At 48.4% G+C, this 23474-nt stretch overlaps 1 protein-coding gene and 1 pseudogene across 3 annotated transcripts in view; one reads left to right on the top strand and one right to left on the bottom strand.

Moving 5' to 3' along the window:
• The window catches only part of CAMSAP1 (calmodulin regulated spectrin associated protein 1), a 74234-nt gene extending 51077 nt beyond the window's left edge, over window positions 1-23157 (top strand). For all 3 annotated transcript variants that reach the window (XM_020289566.2, XM_020289567.2, XM_012782078.3), the window contains 10 exons: window positions 5781-5955; window positions 8464-8558; window positions 9064-9148; window positions 9852-12261; window positions 13748-13884; window positions 14335-14543; window positions 14925-15027; window positions 16596-16711; window positions 17600-17718; window positions 22014-23157. In XM_020289566.2, the coding sequence (XP_020145155.1) occupies window positions 5781-5955; window positions 8464-8558; window positions 9064-9148; window positions 9852-12261; window positions 13748-13884; window positions 14335-14543; window positions 14925-15027; window positions 16596-16711; window positions 17600-17718; window positions 22014-22316 (3752 nt within the window). In that variant the 3' untranslated portion in view covers window positions 22317-23157. The remainder of the gene's footprint in view (window positions 1-5780; window positions 5956-8463; window positions 8559-9063; window positions 9149-9851; window positions 12262-13747; window positions 13885-14334; window positions 14544-14924; window positions 15028-16595; window positions 16712-17599; window positions 17719-22013) is intronic.
• On the bottom strand, window positions 3245-4172 carry LOC105880799 (large ribosomal subunit protein eL6 pseudogene; annotated as a pseudogene).
• Window positions 23158-23474: the final 317 nt, after the last annotated feature.

Here is a 23474-nt window from a genome sequence, read left to right as displayed (position 1 = left end):
CTTGAGTGATCCTTCTGTCTCAGCCTCCCGAGTAGCTGGGACTACAGGCATGAGCCACCATGCCCGGCTAGTTTTTTCTATATATATATCAGTTGGCCAATTAGTTTCTTTCTATTTATAGTAGAGACGGGGTCTTGCTCTTGCTCAGGCTGGTTTCGAACTCCCGACCTCGAGCAATCCGCCCGCCTCGGCCTCCCAGAGAGCTAGGATTACAGGCGTGAGCCACCGCGCCCGGCCTGTGTCTGTTTTTATGCCATGTCATACTGTTGTGATCACTATAACTTTATAGTATAATTTGAAATTAGGAAGTGTTGATGCCTTCAGCTTTGTTCTTCTTTCTCAAGATTGCTTTGGCTATGTGAGGTCTTTGTGGTTCCATATGGATTTTAGTATTGTTTTTCTATTTCTGTGGAAGGTGCCATTGGAATTTTGATAGGGATTGCACTGAATCCATAGATTACATTTAGTAGTGTGGACATTTTAACAGTATTAATTCTTGCAACCCATGAACATGGGATATCTTTACAGTTATTGTTTTCTTCAGTTTTTTTCATCATTGTTTTTATAGTTTTCACCTCCTTGGTTAAATTTATTCCTAAGCATTTTGTTCTTTTTGATGCTATCTTAAATGGGATTGTTTTCTTGATTTCTTTTCCATGTATTTCCTTGTTAGTATATAGAAATGATACTGATTTTTGTATGCTGATTTTGCAGCCTGCAATTTTACTGAATTCATTTATTCTAACAGTTATTTTATGGTGCTTTCGGGTTTTCTACATATATAATTTCATCTTACATAAACAGAGACATTTTTATTTCTTCTTTCCAGTGTTGTGGATGCCTTCTAAATTTTTTTCTTGCCTAATTGCTTTGACTGGAACTTCCAGTACTATGTTGAATAAAAGATGGTAGAGTGAGCAGCCTTATCTTGTTCCAGACCTTAGAGGAAAAGCTTTCAGTTTTTTCCCATTGATTAAAATATTCACTGTGGGCTTTTCATAAATGGCCATTATTGTTTCGAAGTAAATTCCTTGTATACTTACTTTGTGTCCATTTTTTTTCTTTTCTTATGAATGAATGTTGTCTTTGTTAAATGCCTTCTCTGCATGCTACTGTGGTCATGTGGTTTTTACCTTTTACTCTGTTAATGTGGTGTTTCATACTGATTTGCATGTGTTGAACCAGCCTTGCATCCCAGGGGTGAATCCCACACGGTCCTGGTCGTAGTCTGTAATCTTTTGGAGGTGCTGTTGAATTTGGTTTGCTATTATTTTATTGAGGATTTTTGCATCTGTGTTCATCAGAGATAATGGCCTGTGGTTTTCTTTTCTTGTGGTGTCTTTGTCTGGCTTTGGTCTCAGGGTGATGCTGGCCTCATAAAATGTTTTTAGAACTGTCCCCTCTTCGTCTACTTTTTGGAAGAAGGATTGTCATCAGTTCTTTAAATGTTTGGTAGAATTCACCCATGGAGCCACCTGGTCCTGGGCGTTGCTGTGTGTTGAGGTCTCTGATTCCTGCTTCCGTCTCTTTATTTGCTGTTGGTCTGCTCAGGCTCTCTGTTTCTTCTCCAGTCAGGCTTGGTAGGTTTCCTGTTTCTGGGAATTTGTCCACAACTTGGTTATTCAGTCTGGCATCTTAAGTGTTCTCAATGGTCCCTTGTGACCCTTTTATTTCTGGGATGTCTGTTATAATGTCTCCTCTTTCATTTCTGGTTTTACTTATTTGAGTCTTCTCTCTCTTTTGGTCTAGCTAAGGCGGTTGTGATTTTTATTTCTTCATAAAACTAACTCTTAGTTTTGTTGATTTGTTTTCTATTTTTCTATTCGCTATTTGATCTATTTCTACTCTAATCTTTATTAATTCTTTCCTTCTGCTTTGAGCTTAGTTTGTTCTTCCTTTCCTAGCTCCTTGACGTGGAGAGTTAGGTGGTTGTTTCGAGTCCTTTTTTCTTTGTTAGTATAGGTGTTCATCGCTACAGACATCCTTGTTAGTGCTACTTTAGCTGCATCACATAAGTTTTGGTGTGCTGTGTTTTCATTTTCATTTGTCTTGAGATATTTAAAATATTTCCTTTTGATTTTCTATTCGACACATAGTTTAGGAGTGTGTAGTTTAGTTTCCACGTATTTGTGAATTTTTCTGTTTTCTCGAAGTTAGTGATTTCTAGTTTCATTCCATTGTGTTTGGAAAAGATACTTCATATGATTTTGATCTTAAATTTTTAAAGACTTGTAGCCTAACGTAGACTCTATCCTGGAGAATGGGCTGTGTGTGCTTGAGAAGAAGGCGGCGTGTGCCACTGCTGTTGGGTGGAAGGTCTGTGTGTGTGTTCAGTGCGTTTGGTTTCAAGTCTGCTGTCTGTATAGACTTTCTGTCTGGATGTTCTACCCATTGTTGAAAGTGGGGTAACTGAAGTCTCCTACTGCTGTTATATTTCTGTCTATTTCTCCTTTCAGATCTGTCAATTGTTATATATACTTCGGTCTCATGTTGGGTACATATACATTTATAATTGTCATATCTTCCTGTCAAATTGACCCGTTTATCATTACGTAAAGACCTTTTTTGTCTGTAGAGACAGTTTTTGACTTAAAATCTATTTTTTCTAAGTACAGTCACTCCTGCTTTCTTGTGGTTGCCTTTTGCCTACAGTATCTTTCCTCATTCCTTCACATTCAGCCTTTGTGTGTCCTTTAGGCTGAAGTGAGTTTCTTGTAGGCAGTGTATTGTTAGATCTGGTTTTTTTGATACATTCAGCCACTGTATTTTTTAATTGGTGAGTTTGATGCATTTATATTTAAAGTATTATATTTATTGATAGGGAAAGATTTACTGTTACCATTTTGTTAATTGTTTTCTGTTTTTTTTTTAACTGATGAAGTAAAACAGCATGTCTTGTAATTCTTTTTGTTCCTCTTTCTTTCCTGCTATCTTCATTTTTTTTTTTTTTTTAAGTTTTGTGCTGATAATCTTTGTTTCCTTTCTCTTTTTCTTTGTGTAACTTTTTTAGGTATTTTTCTTTGTGGTTACCCAGAGCTTACTAAGATCTCTTGTGACCATCTGTTTTAAGCTTACAAAAACTCACCTTCACTTTTGTATAAGAACTCTCAGCTTTTCCCTTCCACGTTGTGTATTATTGATGTCACCATAACTATTTATATTATGTAATCATTAACGCAATTTAGGTTTATTTTAGATACTTTTATTTATTTATTTTTTTTTTATCTTTCAGTTATTTAATTAGGTTCTTTGTAAAAATTTAGAATACCAATCTGTGAGGATAAATTCCATTTGTCAGGGCAAACAGAGATTGTAGATAGCCCTGGAGCTGAGGAATTGCCTTGATTTTTGGTAAAATTTGGGAGTCCACAGCTTTCTGATCCACTTTGCGCTGTTCTGTAATCTCGTATTTCTCCTTTTCTGTGTCGAAGATCTCACCCTCCTGGTGTCTGGGCTTCCGCAGCTTCTTCTTCTTGAAGTAAGCATCGGTGAGATGCTTAGGAATTTTCACATTGCTGATATCAATTTTTGTGGTGGTGGCGATGACAAATTTCTGGTGTGTCCTTCGCAGAGGAACTCGATTAAGGGTCAGAGGTCCAGTCACAAGTAACAAGCCACTGCCGAGTTGCTTCAGGAAAACCACCCTCTTGCCCCTGTGGCGTCCGGTGAGGATGATGAGGATGGTCCCGGGAGTGATGCTAGCTCGCAGTCTTCTCACGTGTTGGCTAAACGGTTTTTTGCCGTGGCTCAACAGCTTTCGAGGAACATCTTCTGTTGGATAGTACCTAGGCATTTTGCGAAGTTTAACCACCCGAGTGCCACCATTCTTGTCACCACCAACTGGTTTTGTAACAGTGGCGAGGACCTTCTCCTTCTTTTTCTTTTCAACCTTGGATTTAGCCACTGAGTATTTCCTCTTGTACATGGCCTTCCTAGAGTACATGGCAGATCGGGAATATCGGCCGATTCCTCTGACGAGAACGGGATTTCGGCTGCAGTGTGGCTTCCCCTTCTTAACCTTTTTAGCCTTGAGGTTAGCCTTTTTCACTTTACCACCGGCATCAGCCTTCTTGGCATCAGCCTTCTTGGCTTCAGGTTTCTTGGCTTCAGGTTTCTTCTCTTTAGTATCCGGCTTCTTCTCAACTTTTTCACCCGCCATCTTGCAAGATGGGAAAGAGGATACTTTTATTTTTTAACTTTTATAATTAAAAGCAATTTATCCACTGCTGTTATAGTAATACCGTTTTTGGGTTTTGTTTATATGTTACTTTAATCAGTGAGTTTCCTTATTTGTTTGCTGTTTAGTGTTTCTCATTTCATCCTGAAGAATTCCCTTTAGTATTTCCTGTAAGGCAGGTCTGGTGGTGGTAAACTCCCACAGCTTTTGTCTGGCTAAGTCTTGATTTTCCTTTCATTTCTGAAGTATAGCTTTGCTGGGTGTAGTATTCTTGATTGTTTTTTTTCCCCCCTCTCAGCACTTTGACTATATTATTCCGTTCCCTTTTGGCCTGCTGGTTTCTGCTAAGAAATCTACTGGTAGTCTAACGGGGGTTCCCATGTATGTGACGAGTTGCTTTGCTCTTGCTGGTTTCAAAATTCTTTGTCTTTAACTTTTGACAACTTGATTATACTGCATCGTGTGGGGGTGGAGACACCTGTCATCTAGAGAGAAGCCTCAGTGTCATCCCCAAGCATGGGGCCAACGGGGGTGCTGGCTTTTAATAGGGAGGGGCGCCCTCTTCTGTAGTTTCAGAGTTCCAGGGAATCTGGGAATTTGAGGTTTTCAAGGCCTAGAAGTCCACATCCCATATGTCACAGTCTCATTCTTTCCATCCAAGGCCTGACCTTGGAATAGCAGCCTCCCTGGGAGCCATTCATTCTTGGCCCCTCCCCGCCCCACTGCAGGAGAGCTCAGCTTGGTACCTTGGCTTTTGTTCCTGGTGTTTGGTCACCTATTGCTCTCTCTCAGCCTTTCCTTATCTCTTTCCTAGAGCTTTAGCAAAGCTCACTGCAGCTCTCCATCCCGTTGTCCTTACACTTGTTTCCTCTGTGTTTGCAATACATCAGGTAGGACATTCCCTACCAGTGGGTCCTTGTTCCTGGCTGGAGAGGGAGGACCTGGCCCCAGGGCCCCATCTCTTGCTTTCTTCAGCTGTTCCTGGCACTACCTGCCCCAGGTCAGTTGCCTGGGAAGCAGTTTTGGAGACAGTCAGTGCTCAGGTCTGAGCCTGAGGGAGGTGGACCAGTAGGCGTGGGCCACAGGGGAGTGGAGCGCAAGCCACCAAGCACCCCCCGACCCCACAGGTTCAGGGCCTGTAGTGACCTGACAGAGCAGCCCCACCTCCATGCTAGTCCCAGACGAGGACCCTTCTGACCCTGCTGAGGCCGTGGGCTTTCTTTGAGGGGGCTGGACAGTGCGGCCACTCGTCCAGCACCAGGCTTGGTGGTGGGTGACGTGTGGGTTTAGAGTGGTGGGGAGCTTCAGGGTAGGTGCTGGTGACGGAGACAGAACCCATCAGTTGGTTCACGTTTTCTGTCTTCCTCCTACCTGTGTTGTGCCTTTTAATTTTGGTATTTATTATGGCATAATATTTATACTACTTGTTATTACAGAATACATTTGTTACACTTGAAACCAGGTTTTTTGGAGAAGCTTGGTTTCAAATAAAAGTTGAATTACTTCAATGGTTATGAAACCTGCAAGGCTTTTTCTATGCTTCTTGCTAGTGTTGTTGTAAGTAACTGTAAATAACATTTTTGTAAAATTGCTATTTCTGTAGCTAAAACAGTGTTACATCAAAAAAGCAGCCGGCCTCCTGTACCTATCTCCAATGCGACCAAACGCAGCTTCCTAGGCAGCCCTGCTGCGGGGAGCCCAGCCGACCTGCAGCCCCCCGCGCAGCAGGCGGAAGGCTGTCACAGATACTCCCTGCACCCGGAAGAGCCGGAGTACCTGTAAGTCTGTCTTTCCACTTTCAGAATCAGTTTACCACCATGTCCCTTTTTGTGTTAGTCTAACATCTTAACTGACGTTATCTTTTTTTTAACGGGTAATACAAAAAGTACAAAAGACTAGCTTGTGAAAGGTTGTCCTCCTGCCCTGGCCACTCAGTCCCCTCCCCAAAAGGCCAGGAATGATCCTGGCCTCTTACATCCACTAGCTGGAAATCCTTTAAAGGCCATGCATCGAATCCTAACATTGTTTATAGAAAAGGTATTTCTCTGTCCTCCTTCCCACCGTGTATTGCACTTTCTAAAAAGTCATCTAAAGATTAGAAATGTTGAACTGATAGTTGAAATTTGCTTTTTATAGTGTAGGAGCATATAAAGAGTGAAATGCTCTTGCGTTTCAGGTAATGTGACTTCTTGCTCACAGTGATGGCCAATGAAGAATATCAGTTTACTTCATTAACTTCAGGGAACATTTTGGTTCTGGTAAAAAAAAAAAAAAGCGTATATTAATAGAATTTTTCAAAGACTGGTGTAAAAATAGAATTGCTTAAAAAGTGTTTTTTGAAAACGAGTCTTCATCATCAAGACCTAATTTGGATAACTGTATCTGGGGTGGATTGACTGCTCTCAGCATTTAGGGAGAGGATGAAGGAACCTGTACTTGGAATAGGTGTGAGCTTTGTTTCGTGCTTGTGTAGCAGGAGGCTGGGGGCTTGTTCCAGCCTGGAGCCAGTTAACATTCCCAACCTGCATGGGCAGAAGATATTTTTAAAATGGAAGAACATTTTTAAAATGTGGCAATTGGATTGGGATTTAAGATTAGAATGGGTATTCATAAGTGATTTTAAATGACTAGTTTATTGACACAACATGTTATAAAACAAGCTCGGTTGCTCTGGGTGTCTGCTGGGAAGTCAGACTGGCAGAGTGCTGAAGGCTCAGCCGTGGGGCTGCCGGAGTCGGGGGAAAGGGTGGTTGAGAAGTCCTAGATCTGGGTGTGGAGAAGTGGCACAGGCAGTGCTGTTTCCTGAAGGGCTGGGATTTTGAGAGGGAGCGCAGACCCAGGTGTAGGGTGTCGCTGAGGTAGGGGTTTAGACGTGTTCTGTATGTGGGGTCTTTGAGATGGGGCGTCCCCAGACCCGGAGCAGAGGTGGAGGGCTTTGGCTTCTATAGGCCAGAGCTGTGTGCTCACGTTCAGGGCGGTGTGGTGCTCAGCATCCTCTCTCCAGTCTTTGCTCTCCATTGTTGAGTCCAGCATGTGCAGTGCATATGTGTGCACAGGAAGCTGATCTTTAAACAGAATGAGTGTAATATGCCCATACTGCTGTGACCTGCTGTTTCTACCTGACAGTATGTGGCGGCAATGTTCCCATTCAATGAGTACCTTCTGCAATTTGAGCAGCTGTGCAGTCTTCCACAGATGGGGTGTCGTCACGGGGTCAGCTGTGTCCACCAGTGTCTGGGTTGCAGGGTTCATGCTGCTTGTCTGCTCGTGGAGCCCCAAGTGGTGACTACTTGCTTCCTCTGGGCTTTCTGTGTCCTTGACCCTCTCTCCTTGCAGCACCCACTCCTTGCCCCCGCCAAACTTTAGGCCTAGGTGAGGCAGCAACAGCCCAGGGTGGGAAGCCGTCCCCTGGGATTCCACCTTTGTGGATTATCCCTTTGCCAGATTCTCCCCAAGGTAAAACAACCACAGTAGTCTCCCTGTGGCGAGTGTGTGTGCTTCTGGGGAGCTGGTCCCAGCAGGTGGCAGGGGCCGCTGGGTGCTGGTTCCACACATGTCACTTTGCTGAAACTGTGCTGGGCTGTGCCCTCATGGCACCTTTTCCACACACACCATTCCTCACCAGGAGTGACTGTCCTCACATCCGCAGCTCAGTGTGTGCCTGTGACCTTTCTTAAACTGTAATCTAAGAAGTAGAAAAGGTGTGAATGCTTTAGAGCCTTTCGTGGATGTTGCCTTACTGTCCTCTAAAACTGCACGCTTTTACACTCCCACCAGCGCTGTGGGACATTCCTGCTTCTCTGTGAAGGGCTCACATTCAAGTTACTCTTCAGTATTTTCAGAGCTGCAGTCAACACAGTAGGGTCATCACCATGGCCTATTTTATCTCAGAAGTTCTCTTTTTTAAATTGAACCAGTAACATGCATTTTTGAAAATCATACTTTTTGAATGATCACTTTTTCTATTTTTATTTTTGCTTATCTCAAAAGATAACCTTAATTGCATACTTGAATTTTGCTGTTAAAATTTGAAACTGGTTGTATTTATTACAGATTATATCCAGGAGTCAGTATGTCCTCTGTTTGCAGTTTTGGGATATTCATCCCAAGTTTGACATTCTTGGTACTCCTTTGGTTTGTTTTTATAGTAATTTTCCCCAAAGAATCTGTGAGTTTCTCAGAGTGTGGTGTGAATTTGTGATGGTCTCTGTAGTTTCTTTTGCATTTGCTTTTGGACTTGCAGCTTGATAAGCCGGCGATTTTCTCTCGAATTCTTTTCCATGTAGTGGGAAAGGCACTGCCGCTGCCTTCAGCCCACCCCACCCCTTGTTGCCGCTGAGACAGAGACAGCAAAAGACGGTGCAGGGTGAGGACACCCCTGGTAAGAAGGCTGTTTCCTCTTTATCGTCCCTCGCCCTCAATTTCTTCTTACTGGCCAGTAAAATAATACTTCTCAAAATTAATCTTATTTTGATGTAGTAATTTATTTTAAAAAACTATAGCAAAATAAATTTTAATTTGTATTGATGTCCCTTAGAATATATAGGTTTATAGTGACAATATCATTAAAAGCCAACAAATTATATGTACTATGCACAAAATTGCTATTTACATAAGCCAAGAACTTATATATATTGAAGTTCATTTATAGTTATGGTTAGTTTATTATCATGTTTTGGACTGATCACTGTTGAATCACACATTACTTACGGAAACTATTAAAAGGTATGTTGTTTTGATTATCTGCTTTCCTTGGAGTACTTTTGGTATATCGAATCATAATTCCTTTCCTAGAGAAATGGTGGTTATACCGAAAGAATTTCAGATGGCGTAAAATTGGTTACTTAACACTGAATTAATACATTTACTATTTCCTTCACCTACAGATCAGCGACATCGCTCTAATTCTCTAACCCGAGTCGATGGTCAGCCTCGAGGTGCAGCAGTGGCGTGGCCAGAAAAAAAAAACAGGTGACTCTCCACGTTTCAAAGACGTTTCTATTTGGGTGTTCATTAGTCTAAACAGCAGTTCTTAAGATGAAGTCCAGGGATCCCTAAGGACCACTGAGACCCTTTTAGGGCGTTCACAAGGTCAAAATTATTTTTATAACAATGCTAGGATGTTAACTGCTTTTTTCCATTGTTGCGCTCTTCATGAGTGTACCATGGAATTTTTCAGAGGCTACGTGATGTGGTATCATAGCAGATAGAATCAGATAGGAGGGTCCAGTCAGATACTAGAGAGTTGTAAAATAATGCCACTCTCTACGTTGTAGACTTTCTGTTTTAGAGAATATAGTCTTTTTTCATGTAATGGGCTTATTACTGTAATTTATAATCAGTATTTAAAAATGCCTGAGCTTTAATTTCTAGTGTGACAAATAGAGGTTAATACTGATGAATACAACAGGCAAAAGCCCTTTGGGGTCCTCAGTAATTTTTAAGGGTATTAAAGGGGTTCTGGGACTACAGTGTTTGAAAATCACTCAATTAAAATTATCTCTGGTTATTATCTCCCCTTTTCCCCGGGGAGGAGGTGAGGTGGTTTTCAGTCTTCTGCGTGTGAGATTTGCATTCTCTTTGCATAGCCAGTGTTCCCCTCATGCGGTCAGTGCTGAGTCGGGCTCTCGTGTGTGCGTGGTAGCATCCAATGGGTTTTTTTCCCGTGTTCTAGGCCTGTGTCCCAGCCGACACCCTTTGCTCTCCATCATGCTGCGAGTTGCGATGTGGATCCTGGCTCTGGCGACAGCATCAGCTTGGCCCGCTCCATCAGCAAAGACAGTTTGGCATCCAACATAGTTAATCTGACTCCACAGAACCAGCCGCACCCCACAGCCATCAAGGCCAATGGGAAGAGCCTCCTGAACAACGTCAATATTGAGGATGAGGAGGAAGAACTTGTGGCCATCATTAGAACAGACGTGGCTCCCCACCGGGGTGACCTGGAGGTCCCCAGGACCTCACCTCGGGCCTCAGGCCTGACATTGAGTGCCAGGTCTCCCCAGGGGCAGGCAGACCCCGGGGAGAGTAAGCCTGACAGTTTTTTCTTGGAGCCCTTGATGCCCGCGGTGCTTAAGCCAGCAAAAGAGAAGCAGATCATCACCAAGGAGGATGAACGTGGGGAAGGGAGACCAAGGAGCCTCACGTCCAGGAGGGCCAATGAGAGCCACCAGCCTCTGGTACGAAAGAAAGCAACCAGCAGTCGTGACTTGAATAGGACTTTTACCCCAATCCCCTCTTCAGAATTTCCCACAACCAGTGACCCTGCAGAGACAGGACCACAGTCAGCAGAAGCTGCAGGAGAAGCGCGTGGCGGGCCTCTGCCGATGGGTGGGTTTGATCTGCTACCTCAGGGACAGGCTGCTGACGGCTTCTTCCTGCACGTCAGCCGGGCCGAGGAAGACGCAGAGGGAAGGTTATACATCAGCTGTGCAAAAAGCCCTAGCTCTCACGATTCAGAGCCGTGGGCTATTCTGAGGCAGGACTCTGACTCTGACGTCGTAGATATAGAAGAAGCTGAGCACGATTTTATTGGCGAGGACCATCCTGTGATCATCACCAAATATGTTGGTGAAGAAGAGTCGGCCAAGCTGCAGGAGGATATGAAGGTGAAAGAGCACGAAGACAAGGATGATGCCAGTGGCCGCTCGAGCCCGTGTCTGAGCACAACCTCTCAGATGAGCAGCGTCTCCATGGCGAGCGGAAGTGTGAAGATGACCAGCTTCGCGGAGAGAAAGCTCCAGAGACTCAACAGCTGCGAGACCAAGTCCAGCACCAGCAGCTCCCAGAAGACCACGCCAGACGCATCGGAAAGCTGCCCGGCCCCTCTGACGACGTGGAGACAGAAGAGGGAGCAGAGCCCTGGCAGGCACAGCAAAGACCCCGCCAGCCTCCTGGCGTCGGAGCTGGTGCAGCTCCACATGCAGCTGGAGGAGAAGCGCAGGGCCATTGAGGCCCAGAAGAAGAAGATGGAGGCGCTGTCCGCGCGGCAGCGCCTAAAGCTGGGCAAGGCCGCGTTCTTGCACGTGGTGCGGAAGGGGAAGGCCGACGTCCTGTCCCAGCCACTTCAGCCGGAACACTTCACAAAAGAATATTCCCAGCACAACGGGGAGGACTTTGGCGATGGTGTTTCTAAAACTGAAGAGTTTCTCATGAAGGAGCAGAGAGAAGATCTCCTCAGTGAGGCCCAAGATGTGGACAGAGAAAGCCTGGCCTTCGCTCAGCAGCATAAGCCGAAAGACCCTGCCATGCTGCACGACATCGAGAAAAACAAGGTCATTTCTGCGGCTCTCCTGGAAGACAGCGCAGGTGAGGTTGTGGATGTGAACGAGTGTGACCTGTCCATTGAGAAACTGAACGAGACCATCAGCACACTCCAGCAGGCTATACTGAAGATTTCCCAGCAGCAAGAGCAGCTTCTTATGAAATCTCCTACAATACCAACTCCAGGTTCTAAAAATAACTCACAGGACCAGAAAGCAAAGGCATCGCTCCACTTTGTGGAGCCGCTCTCGCCGACTGCAGTGACAGGCCACCGCAAGCCCCCTCGTCTGGGTCAGGGTCGGAATTCCCGCTCCGGAAGGCCGGCCGAGCTGAAGGTCCCGAAGGACAGGCAGCAGGGCTCCTCCCGGAGCAAGACCCCAACACCCAGCGTAGAGACGCTCCCACATTTGAGACCCTTCCCCCCAAGTAACCGCCCTCGGACGCCCTCTGACCCCGGCTCGGAAGCTGCTGCAGAGCCTGGCGGTGATGCGCATGGGAAGTGTCTCTTTGACAGTTACAGGCTGCATGATGAAAGCAACCAGCGGACGCTGGTCCTGTCCCCTTGCAGAGACACAAACACCACGGCGGAGCAGACAGGCCTCAGAGAGGCTCTGGACGCCAGTGTGGAGGCAGGGCCAGACGCTGCGGGAGGAGAGAGCGTCCTCGTGGGGGAGCCCCTGCGCAGCAAGGCAAGCCTCATCGAAGTCGACCTCTCGGGCCTGAAAGCCCCGGATGAGGACGGGGAGGCCGTGAGTGTCGACGTCTCGGCAGACCTCGTCGGGGAAGGTGACCTGAAGCCAGGGGTTGGCTTCTTCTTCAAGGTAAACAGATAGGAAGCGTTTGCTTCCAGCATTCGTGAGGTGTGGCCACTTCTCCTTAGCTGTGAGAGGGAGACAAGCGCTTGGGTGAGCACAGGGGCCAGGCAGGGGAGGGACGTGGCCTTGCCGCCATGGGAGTCTGTCCTGGGGTTGGTGTGTAGGCGGTGGGCGTGGCTGTGTTGGTGGAACTTCCCTGTGGACCCTGGAATGGAAGTCCATGTAATTTTTGTGTATCTCAGGATATTTTTCAAGCATTTAGAAATGTGAAAAAAATGTATAGCGGGAAGGCTCTGCAGAAACTGGTGGCGGGCTGGACTTGGCCTTTGGGCTGAAGTTTGCCAACCCCTGATACAAAGACCCTGGAGACACACAGGAGCTTTAACAACAATGTTTTTCTTTTTTCGCTCTGTATCTATGCCTTTCATGCAATTTTTTTCTTTGAGATGGAGAGAAACATAAATTGTGAGAACTTATTTTCTGTTTTAATAGTACGTACAGCCAGCTGGGCGCCTCACAGTGACACCTGGTCACTGACAGTGGTCCCATGAGATCACCACATCATGTTTTTACTGCACGTTTTGCATGTTTAGGTGCACAAACCCGCCCCATTGTGTTGCGGCTGCCTGAGGTGTCCAGCACAGGCACGTGTGGTGTGCACCCGTGACGCTTGCATGGCAGCCCGCCGCCTCCCGCTGTCGAGCCACGCGTGGCCACAGGCTCTTGCTTCAGGCAGTTAGAACATGGATGGCGTAAGGCAAGACCGTCAGGTTTATCTCCTCAAAAGATGGTTTATTTGGTATTTGTACTTCTAAAATGTAAACAAGTTAATAATCAACTTGTGTATTAGCTCATATTTTGGAGATACATATGTAGTTTTTAAGGCAAACTGGAGTCATTATGAGGCATCTGGAGAGTTGGTTGACTTCGAATGTGTGTTGTGTTGTGTTTTGAGACAGAGCCTCACTCTGTTGCCCAGCCTAGAGTGCCATGGTGTCAGCCTAGCTCACAGCAACCTCAAACTCCTGGGCTCAGGTGATCCTTCTTCCTCAGCCTCCCAAGTCGCTGGGACTATAGGCACGCGCCACCATACCTAGCTGATTTTTTTCTATATATTTTTAGTTTCCCAATTAATTTCTTTCTGTTCTTTTTTAGTAGAGACAGGGTCTCGCTCTTGCTCAGGCTGGTCTCGAACTCCTAACCTCGAGCGATCCTCCTGCCTCGGCCTCCCCGAGTGCTGGGATTATAGGCATGAGCCACGGCGCCTGGCCTCTAATGCGTTTTAAATGCCATTATTTCTTTTCCATTCATATTTTAGAGTCTATGAAAATATACTTACTCGTCAGTTGAAAAAAAGAGTGAAAAATCTTTGGACTATACACAGCAAGCTTTTCTAAGTGTCTGTTAAAGTCTGGTACAGGGTTGAAATAAGGCTGTGTTGGACTTTGTAAGGGTGTTTCCTATCACGTTGCACGTGATGTCTGCTTTGTAGGATGAACAGAAAGCAGAAGATGAACTCGCCAAGAAGCGGGCAGCCTTCCTCCTCAAACAGCAGCGCAAGGCCGAAGAGGCTCGTGTGCGGAAGCAGCAGCTGGAAGCGGAAGTTGAGCTCAAGCGAGATGAGGCCCGGTAAGCTGCCTGCCCTGTCCAGGAGGGGTGGGCGCCGCGTGGACTGAGCAGGGCCTTGGCAGGCTTGGAGGCCAGCCCAGTGTGGTTAGCAGGGAGCGTCCCCCGGTGTCATCACTCCACTCCGTCGTCAGGTGCTGTCCATAGTCGCAGGCGTCTGGGTGGGTCTCCCGTGCCAAACTCTGGTTCAGGCCCTTCCTGGGATGATCTTTAACTCTCGTGACAGCACAGCCATGCTGCCCTCCAGGGAGGCGAGGGTTGGTCAGCTCCAGGGCTGCCTGTGGCCACTGTGTCCCGCCCTAGGCAAGCCGGCCCACCCTGAGGCCCAGGGGCCGGGGGGAGAGAACCGGTGCCTGGACACGCCAAGTGCTGTGGGAGGTCGCAGGTCGGGAGATTTGTTCTGCAGGAGAATCCTTGTAACTCAGGATCATTATGCACGTACTGTCCCCCCAGGCGCAAAGCCGAGGAAGATCGGATACGGAAAGAGGAGGAGAAGGCGCGGCGAGAGCTCATCAAACAGGAGTACTTGCGAAGGAAGCAGCAGCAGATCTTAGAAGAACAGGGACTTGGCAAACCTAAATCAAAGGCGAAAAAGCCACGGCCAAAGTCAGTCCATCGGGAAGAGTCGTGTAGTGACTCGGGAACCAAGTGCTCCTCGACGCGTAAGCGGCTCAGTCATGCGCTTGTGACTCTTGTGCCTCACGCACACCCTGTAGAGCTCTCGCGTTCGTTATCTCGTTTTGATTTTCTCAAGAACTGTGAGGTGCGAGGGGTGGAGAAGATTATCCCCATTTTACAGATGAGAAAATTGAGGCCAGGGCTGATGGTCTGAGATGGTGAGAGGCATCCAGATGCAGAGCAGTTCCCGCTAGGCAGGGCTGGGGGCTGAGGCGGCAGGACTCAGGATGCCATAGAGGCCAGGTTCTGCTCCCTGCTGCTGTCACCGGGTCAGCGGGAGGCTCTGTGTGCTCCAGGTTAGGGGAGCTGATGGGCGCCCGATGGAAGCGCCTCATTGCACTGACGTCTGTTTCCGTCTCTGGCAGCTGATAACCTGAGCCGGACTCATTCTGGGTCCAGCCTGTCCTTGGCCTCCGCGGCGACGACGGAGCCGGAGAGCGTTCACTCAGGGGGCACACCTTCCCAGCGGTAAGCAGGCCCGGGACGGCTGCCGGGCACGGGGCTGGGGACGTTTGGGAGAAGAGAGTGGAACTTGATGAGAGTTTTTTAAAACCTCTTGAGAGATGCGTTTGTTTGTAACTTTACTTTCTGTGTAATTGCACGTTTACAGAATGGCTGCAGTAATTTCACAAGGAACTCCTAAGTGCCCTCCGCCCAGGCCTGCCAGAGGGTTAAACTGGTGGCGTTTGCTTTGTCGCCCCCCCCCCTTGCTCCCCTGGTGTGCAGATGCGTCTGCGCTCACTCGCAGCATGTGGGCAGCGCCCCGCCCTTTAAGCTCAAGCACTTCAGCGCGTATTTCCTAGAACAAGGACGTCCTGTTGCATGACCACAGGCGTCAGACCAGCACTTAGATCTGATCTGAAGTCCATGTCTAGTTGTTGTCAGCTGCCCCACCGTGTCCCTGATAACTGTGTTGCTCCGGGTCCAGGGTCGGCTGGCGGCCGGCATTGTGCTGGCACGCCAAGTGTCTGCCATGTCCTCTGATCCCAGGCAGTCCGTAGCCTGTCTCTGTCCCTCTCAGCCTTGTGTTTGTGGTGCACACGGGCCACTGTGTAGACGGCCTCCACGTGATTGGACTGGATGAGGGTGACAGTCCTGGTGGGTGCAGCCCAGGGCGAAAGTGCGTTTCTCTCAGGGCAGCATGTTGGGGTCCCACGCTGGTCATATGGTCAGAGAGTCATTTTTGAGAGCGTGCCAGGGGCCCTCGTGGACCTCGGACCTCGCTGGGCAGCCCCCCAGGGGCTCAAGTGGCTTTTACTGAGCCCCTGCTTGCTCACAAGTGCTGTTGGCACCCTTTGTTTGCCAACAGCAAACAAAGTCTACGTGACTACAGCTCTGGCAACCGTGGCTGTGTTTTCCTGCCTCTCCCCATGTCTTGTGGCTTCTCCTTGTCTCCTGGGTTTGTGGAGGGTCCCTTAGAGGGCCTCAGGGTTCAGTTTGGAGTTTGGCTCTGGCGGTCAGTGACTCTGGCTGGATTCAGCCCCCGGTGCTGCGACTGGCGTCTCTGGGCAGTTGTGTTCCTCCTGGCACTGGCATCTGCTGTGCTCAGTGGAGACTTCCCTGCAGGGTTCAGCTCAGGCCTCCAGGGATTGGGGTCCCCGATGCCTGGTTTTCAGACGCCCGCCAGGCCCTTCCTCCCCTGGGTCCCAGCCCTTGCTTGGTGTCAGCACAGTAGCCAGACTTCACCCTCTGGCTTCCCGAGCCAGCAGCATCAGGGCTGGGTGCCGTGCCTGCACCCTGCTCCAGCAGGGCGGTGCCCGGGGAAAGGCCGCTTGAAGATGAACTTCCTTGGTGAAGGGCCAACTCCCCTCCTCACTCTGTAGTGTCTCAAGTGTTTGTTTCTCAGTGCCGCCTGGGGTTGGTGCCCACATGAGCCCCCTACTGAAGGCTCCCCCCCATGCCGGTGAGCTTCCCGCCCTGGTTGCCGGCTGGTCTGCTGTCAGGTGACAGAAACAGCTGCAGCCCCTGCTGGCTGCAGGTGAGAGGGAGGGTGGCGCGTGGCTACACCTTCCATCCTTTGTCCTTTCTGTCTGCAGAGTTGAGTCGATGGAGGCCTTGCCCATACTGAGCCGCAACGCCAGCAGGAGCACGGACCGAGACTGGGAGACCGCCTCCGCAGCCTCCTCCCTGGCCTCGGTGGCAGAGTACACAGGTGACGGCCCATGCCCTCCTCAGAGGCACTGTGCTCATGTCCACACGCCTTCGCGGAGCACTCTTTAAAATGTCTGTTTTTTATTTTAGTCTTAAAGATATTTTTCTGATACAGTGTTTTATTTAGTGTCAGAGAGCTGTGTTTGGCTATTTGGTGTTTGGAACAGGTGCATTGTCCTCGTAGAAGCTTTCAGGCCCTCCTGCTGTCTGCCTTGAGGCAGGGGTGTGGGAGGCATGGGCCTGTCACCCCCCCCCACCCACAGGGCCAGCGTGCTGCACGTGTCCTGGGCACTTTGAACCGGAAGACTATTAAAGTCAGTTCCTGGTTTTGTGTTTCTGTGGTAAAGAAACACACTTTCTATGGTAAAGTTAGAAAGGGGATACATTATTACTTTAGTCTTTGTAAAAAATATTTTTCTTTCTTTTTTCTTCTCTTTTCCTTCTTCCTCTCCTCCCTGTTCTTTTTCTTTTCTTTCTTTTTTCTTTTCCCTCCCTTCCTTTCCCTTCCCTTCTTTTAATCCCTTTCCTTTCTTCCTTCCTTTCTTTCTGGAGACGTGCTCTCTCTCTGTCGCCCAGGTAGAGTGCCGTGACATCATAATAGCTCACTGCAGCCTCCAACTCCTGGGCTCAAGTGATCCTCCTTCCTCAGCCTCCCGAGTAGCTGGGACTTACAGGCGCACGCCACTATGCCCAGCATAGTTTTTGTAAAATTTTAAACTTGGAATTCTTTAAATAAATTTGAAGTGGCTCTTCCCATTTTCAAAAAATCACAAATGTCCGTAATTTAGCCTACCCATTGCTCACTGCTAAAAAATTGTTGGGGTTTTTGTGTGTGTGTGTGTTCGTGCCTTAAAATGCTAATTTTGCAAATCTTGGCCTGATTTCTTAGGTCCCAAGCTCTTTAAGGAACCCAGTAGCAAATCAAACAAACCTATCATTCACAATGCGATATCCCATTGCTGTCTGGCTGGAAAAGTGAATGAACCGCACAAGAATTCAATATTAGAGGCAAGTATCAGATTTTACCACTAAATTTTGTGGAGAATAAAAGGTGTTTCTAAATCAAGAGTTCTTTTTAATAGAAAACATTCTCAATGGTTTGCTCATAATTTCTGCTGAGTGATTCTGCTGTAAGGCTGAGGGCTCTTCCCCTGAGTGATTCCAAGGGCCTGAGTGCCCATCTCCTGAGCTGCGGCTTTAGGAATTGGGACGGCCTCGAGCAGGATTGCACCAGGGAAGCGGGACCTAGACTAGCCGGGCAGACACTCCAGCGCACAGTCCACTCGGGGCAGAGCCGGGGGCGGAGCAGCCTTCCAGGCTGGGTGAGAAGACTGGTCTGTGTCACCCAGGTGGGTGACACTAAATGGGGGCGTGAGGGGGAGAGGTGGGGAAGGAGAAATTTGGGTTAAAATTTTTTTTAAGTGGAGAAACATAGTAGAACTAGTTTGGTAGCTGGAACCGGGTGATTGGAGATGCAGGAGGCTGACGCAGCACTGTGCTCAGGTGGCAGGAGGGGCTCCAGGATTGGGTCCTGATCACAGAGAAATGGGAAGCCTGTCTAGGCTAAAATGCTGCTTGTTTGTTTTGTTAACTCTTCCCTCCCTGAGCCCCAGGCTTGGCGTGGCTGTAGGCCCCAAGCAGGGCGGGGCTGACTCCGCGCCTATCTGCTGCTGAGCTACGTCCAGCTTCTGCCCCTGGGAGGTGGAAAGGTGCAGCCGGTGGCTGGAAGTAGATGGGCCAAGGTCAGGGCCTGATGTTCCCTGGCAGTTGGAAGCTTCTGGTCTGTAGGTGAAGGAGTCAGGAAGGCTCAGGGCGTGCCTCCCTGTTCGCATGCTGTTCTGAGTGTTTGGTTACATTGGTGAGGTGAGTCGTCACCTGGTGGAAGAATCGCAGGTGACTTCTGCAGGGCCAAGCAGTAAGTGTCCACAGCTGTGTGGGCCACACGCCCTATCTCTGTACCGTGCAAACAGCCACAGACAGTGTGCAGGCCAGTGGGTGCGGCTGATTCCCTGAAAATGCTATGACGCATGGCTGGCTCATGTGGCCCGTGGGCCATAGGCTGGGACATGTGGGACCTGCTGCCAAGCTCAGCGAGTCGATCATAGTAGGTCTCAATGACAAGGTGGCATTTGAGCAGGAACTTGCAGGGAGGGAAGGAGGAAGTGTGCAGATGTGGGGGAAGGATGTTCCAGGCAGGCAGGAGTGAGCCCATGTGCCGACATAACACCCGTCGGCCAGTTGGGGGGAGTGGGGTCAGAGGTCATGGGAAAACAGATTACTCAGGGCCTCTGGGCCCAGGGAGGATTTTGGCTTTACTCTGAGTAGGACAGGTAGATGCAAGGTGTGGGCAGAGGAGGGCCAGTGACCAACCTGTCCTCCGAACAGGGTCAGAACTGACCGCAGGAAAGTGAGGAGGGAGTAGGGGTGCGTGAGGGGCAGACCTGGGTGGGCGCAGCCAGCTTCGGGAGCATGGTCGAGGGTGGAGCCTTGCAGGGCCTTCTGATTTTACAAGGGAGGGAGATGGAGGTGAGCGGGAGTGGGGCGGCGTGGGAGGACAGGTTCTGTGAGCACGTGGACTTCAGACACCTCTCAAGATCCAGGTGCACATGCCAAGGAGGAGATTGGAGACAGGAGCCTGACACTTAGGGGCAGGTCCCTGCTGGTTCCTCCAACTGGCAGGAGTGGAATTCTAGGAACGGAGAAGCAGAGCCGACCCTGCGCCAGGGTCCAGGCACAGGTGTGGTGGGTCTTAGGTTGCTTCCCTTGGGCTACAGTGGCTTTTGAATAGGAATGAGTGAAAATTATGCAGTGATCTGTCTTTCCTCAGAAATTCTACTTTTTAATAATTAAGGCCAACCCCTGGTCCTCAATCACTTCCTTTTAGTTGAAAAAATTAAAATGGCACCTGGAATTAGTGACCCTCCTCTTTAAAACAGGTGTGTCCTTTTCTCACTAACGCAGATTGTCTGGACTGATAATATTCCCCCTCCCCATCACGTTTCTTTCATTTGACCAGGGCAAAAGCAACCCAGGATCATGTTTTTCCTGACTAGATTTCCACACAGACAAGTTGGTGGCCGCAGTCCCCAGGGTCTCCCCACACGCAGATGCCTGGGAGCACTCACGCCGGGTTATTACGGTGGTGGTCAGTGCCCACGGCCCAGTGCTCTGGGAGAAGACCCCAGTGGGGTCAGAGCCCCGTGTGCTCTGCCTCCCTGGGTCACACGGAGCACACAGTTCAGCAACAGCAGTGCAGCAGCCCGTGGGCCGTGCTCCTGCCCGGAAAGCCCTTTAGAGCTAGATGCCCAGAGCTTTTATTGGGGGCTGATCACAGGCCCCCTGTTGCCTGCATGCACCAGAGTTCTAGAGCCCTGGAAGGAAAGCAGCATGGAGACCAGCGGTTAGGCGCCGGGAGCTCCTCCTACCTGCTGGTGACTGGGGACTCCGCCAGCAGCAGGGCCTCAGACGTCAGGCCTTCATATGACAGCAGCTTCGGCCTGCTCTAAAGTGCGCGCTGACACCAGGGGGGCTGTGCCCCTTCTCCACTGCATGGGCAGCACTGACGGCAGCAGGATGGCATCTGCTACCCACCACCCACTGTCCCTGCAAATAACCCCTGCCTGGCCTCTGCGGCTGCTATTACGTGAACACAGCGTGTGTGTAGTTGAAATCAGTATTGCGTGTATGGTTTTGGATTCCAGTTTTTCTACTTAATCCTTTAAAAAATATTTACAATATTTAATATACCCCTTAAATGCTGACTAAAACTGTACATTTGTAAAAAAGAAAAAAATAACTAGTTTCTAAAGCAAGAATAAATAGAAGAGTGGCATTATTTTACATTTTTATAAGTCTTGTTAGTTCCTGGCTTTATAGAAGAAAGCTAGAATCTTAGCTGCTTCTGTGTTCCACCTGTTACAACCTCACGTGTCATGTGGCCTCTGGAAGGTGGGACGCTCAGGAGAGGAGAGTGAGCTGCCGATGATGGTGACGTCTGAGCTTCCCGGGGCAGAGGGCCTTGGCCTCACAGATGCCTGAGAATGTTTCGGGAACCCTTGGGCCACACTTTGAGAACTGCTGGGGTGGAAAGTGAAACCCGTTCACTGTGCTCAGATTTCCCTACATGAGGAGGACCATTTTTAAAAATGATGATGACGTTTAAAAACATGTTTCAAACTTGAGAACATGCTACAACAAACACCATAACACGTGTTGGCAGTTTACTGTATTTGCTTCAGATTTTTCCATATTTTTGGTAACAGCTTTATTGAGATACAGTTCACATACCATAAAAGTCACCCCTTTAAATTATACAATCCAGAGCTTTTTAGTATATTCATAGAAGAGTACAACCACCACCACTGTATGATTCCCGAACATTTTCATTTCCCCCCAAAAACTCCATGCCTGTCAGCGTTCACTCCCCATCCTTCCTGGTAGCTGCTGAGCTACTCTTGTCTCTTCCAGACATTTCCTATAACTGGAGTCACAAGACACGTGATCTGTGGTTCTGGCTTCCTTCACATGGCAATATATATTAATACTGCCTTTAAGTTACAATTAGTGTCATGATGTCTGTCAGAACATCATTTCTTTTTTGGCTAGATAATATTCCACTGTATGGATCGACCACATTGTTTATTCAGTCATCTGTTGATGGACGCTTGGGTCGTTTCTAGTTTGTAAAAAAATTTTTTATTGATACATACGTGTGATGGGTTTGCTTCGACTTTTTGACTATTAGGGATAGTGCTGCTATAAACAGTTACCTAGCAATTTCTGTGTAGATGCATGTTTTCATTTCTCCTCTGTATACATGAGAGAGGAATTGCTGGGTCAGTGGTAACTTTTTTTAAATAATGTGGAGAATTACCAAGCTGGTTTTCACAGTGGCTGCACCATATATCCACCATCAGTAAGTAGTTCCACCTGCTTGCCGCCACTTGTCACTGTCTGTCTGATGTCACTGCCATCCTAGCAGTGTGAGGGGCCATCTCACTGTGGTGTGAGGGGCCTTTCTCTGGTGGGTGACCAGGAGCATCTTTTGATGTCATTTCTCCCTTCATCTTAAACACATGTTCGCTTGCTTATCTAGAGTGCAGTCTCAGTGGCTTATAGTGTCCCATGAAGTGGATGCACCCACCGTGTAAACTAGGGGGACTGTGGTTAACATACCAGAAAGCCGCCCTTACGGGTGGGGTCACCTGGCCGTTCACCTCTCCCGGTGTGGTGCTGGGTGAGCTTGGGGACCTGTGAGGACTGGAGTGACTCTGAAGTGTGTCTCCTTTACTCCTTCCACACAGGAGCTGGAGAAGTGTGACGCCAATCACTACATCATACTGTTTCGCGACGCTGGCTGCCAGTTCAGGGCGCTTTACTGCTACTACCCTGACACTGAAGAAATCTACAAACTCACTGGCACAGGGCCAAAGAACATCACCAAGAAGATGATTGACAAGCTGTATAAATACAGCTCAGACCGAAAACAGTTTAACTTGATCCCTGCCAAAACCATGTCCGTCAGCGTGGACGCGCTCACGATCCACAACCACTTGTGGCAGCCCAAGCGGCCCGCAGTGCCAAAGAAGACCCAGACTCGTAAATGACACGGACACAGCCAGGCGTCTGAAGGGTGTGCCCACAGGATTCTTATTTATTATTTTCATCCATTTGGGTACGAAGTGTGCAGAGTCACAACAAACCTTTTGCAAAGAGGCTTCTAGACAACAAAGAAAACCGCTCTCCCAGCTCCCAGCTCACGCAGGGCTGCCAGGCGGCGTGAGAGTGGAGAAATAAACGCCGTGTCCCTGTGGTTCCTGCTGCTGTGGTCGCTGCTCGCCACTGAGGCTCCTGAGGAGAGGCCCCCATGGGCGAGACCCCTGGGCCGCCGGCCTCCCTTACTTGAAGTTCTCCGTCAGTACGAGTTGAACGCAATCCACTTTGCTTTCCCGCCTCTCCCCTTGCCCCTTTGCACATCGCCCGGCACCCTCGTGTCGGCCAGCTGCAGCCTCCTGCGGGCGCAGGACAGACTCGCTCTTGGGTCGGGTGTTTGAATGTCTTTAGAGAAGGAATTCATAGTGGGAAATCTTTTTCATTTGAGAAGTTGTATGATATTTATTGATTGTGTCTACTGCCAACATTTATATCCAAGTCTAAGATTTCTGAAAAAATTCTTGTTCCCTGCTGCTCAGAAGGAGTTTACTGAAAATACCAGTTCACTGAAAGCACTGAAGTCTGCAAAGTCTGTCTTCTGCTAGAATAATGCTTCCCAGTATGGCGGTGATTCTTTCTGACACTCGATCATGAGGACGGTGAATGGTACTCTTAGTGGCGTTTGCCTCATTTAAAGTGGCAGGCTGAGCCAACCACAGTCATTGCTAATTCCGTTTTGGATAGTGCTCTAATGATTTGTTCACTTTAATAAAGACAGATTTTGGTAAAGTAGAATATTTTTCACTCTGAGCATGTTTCTCCTGAAAGATGATGCACTTAACACTGACAGTTCTTTTAGTGGTTTTGTTACGTCACTACTCGTCATGTCTTGACCCTTGCTTCTGGGAGAGCGGCGTGCTCTGAGAGGAGTGTGCAGCTCTCAGTTTAGATTGACACTTTTGTTGCCTATTTAAAAGCAATTAAGTGGTTATTTGCAGTTACTTCAGAACTCCAAGTAAGCGGAATGGCTTCCGGTTCTTTCCATGTTGGTCCCAACAGGGGTTGACACTTCTCCCGAGCAGACATTCCCAGGGAGCGCGTGCGTGCTGGCC

The sequence above is a fragment of the Microcebus murinus genome, chromosome 12, assembly GCF_040939455.1.
Source record: "Microcebus murinus isolate Inina chromosome 12, M.murinus_Inina_mat1.0, whole genome shotgun sequence".
NCBI classification, from domain to species: domain Eukaryota; kingdom Metazoa; phylum Chordata; class Mammalia; order Primates; family Cheirogaleidae; genus Microcebus; species Microcebus murinus.
The sequence above is the reverse complement of the archived record's forward strand: the minus strand, read 5'-3'. Positions and strand labels throughout refer to the sequence as shown.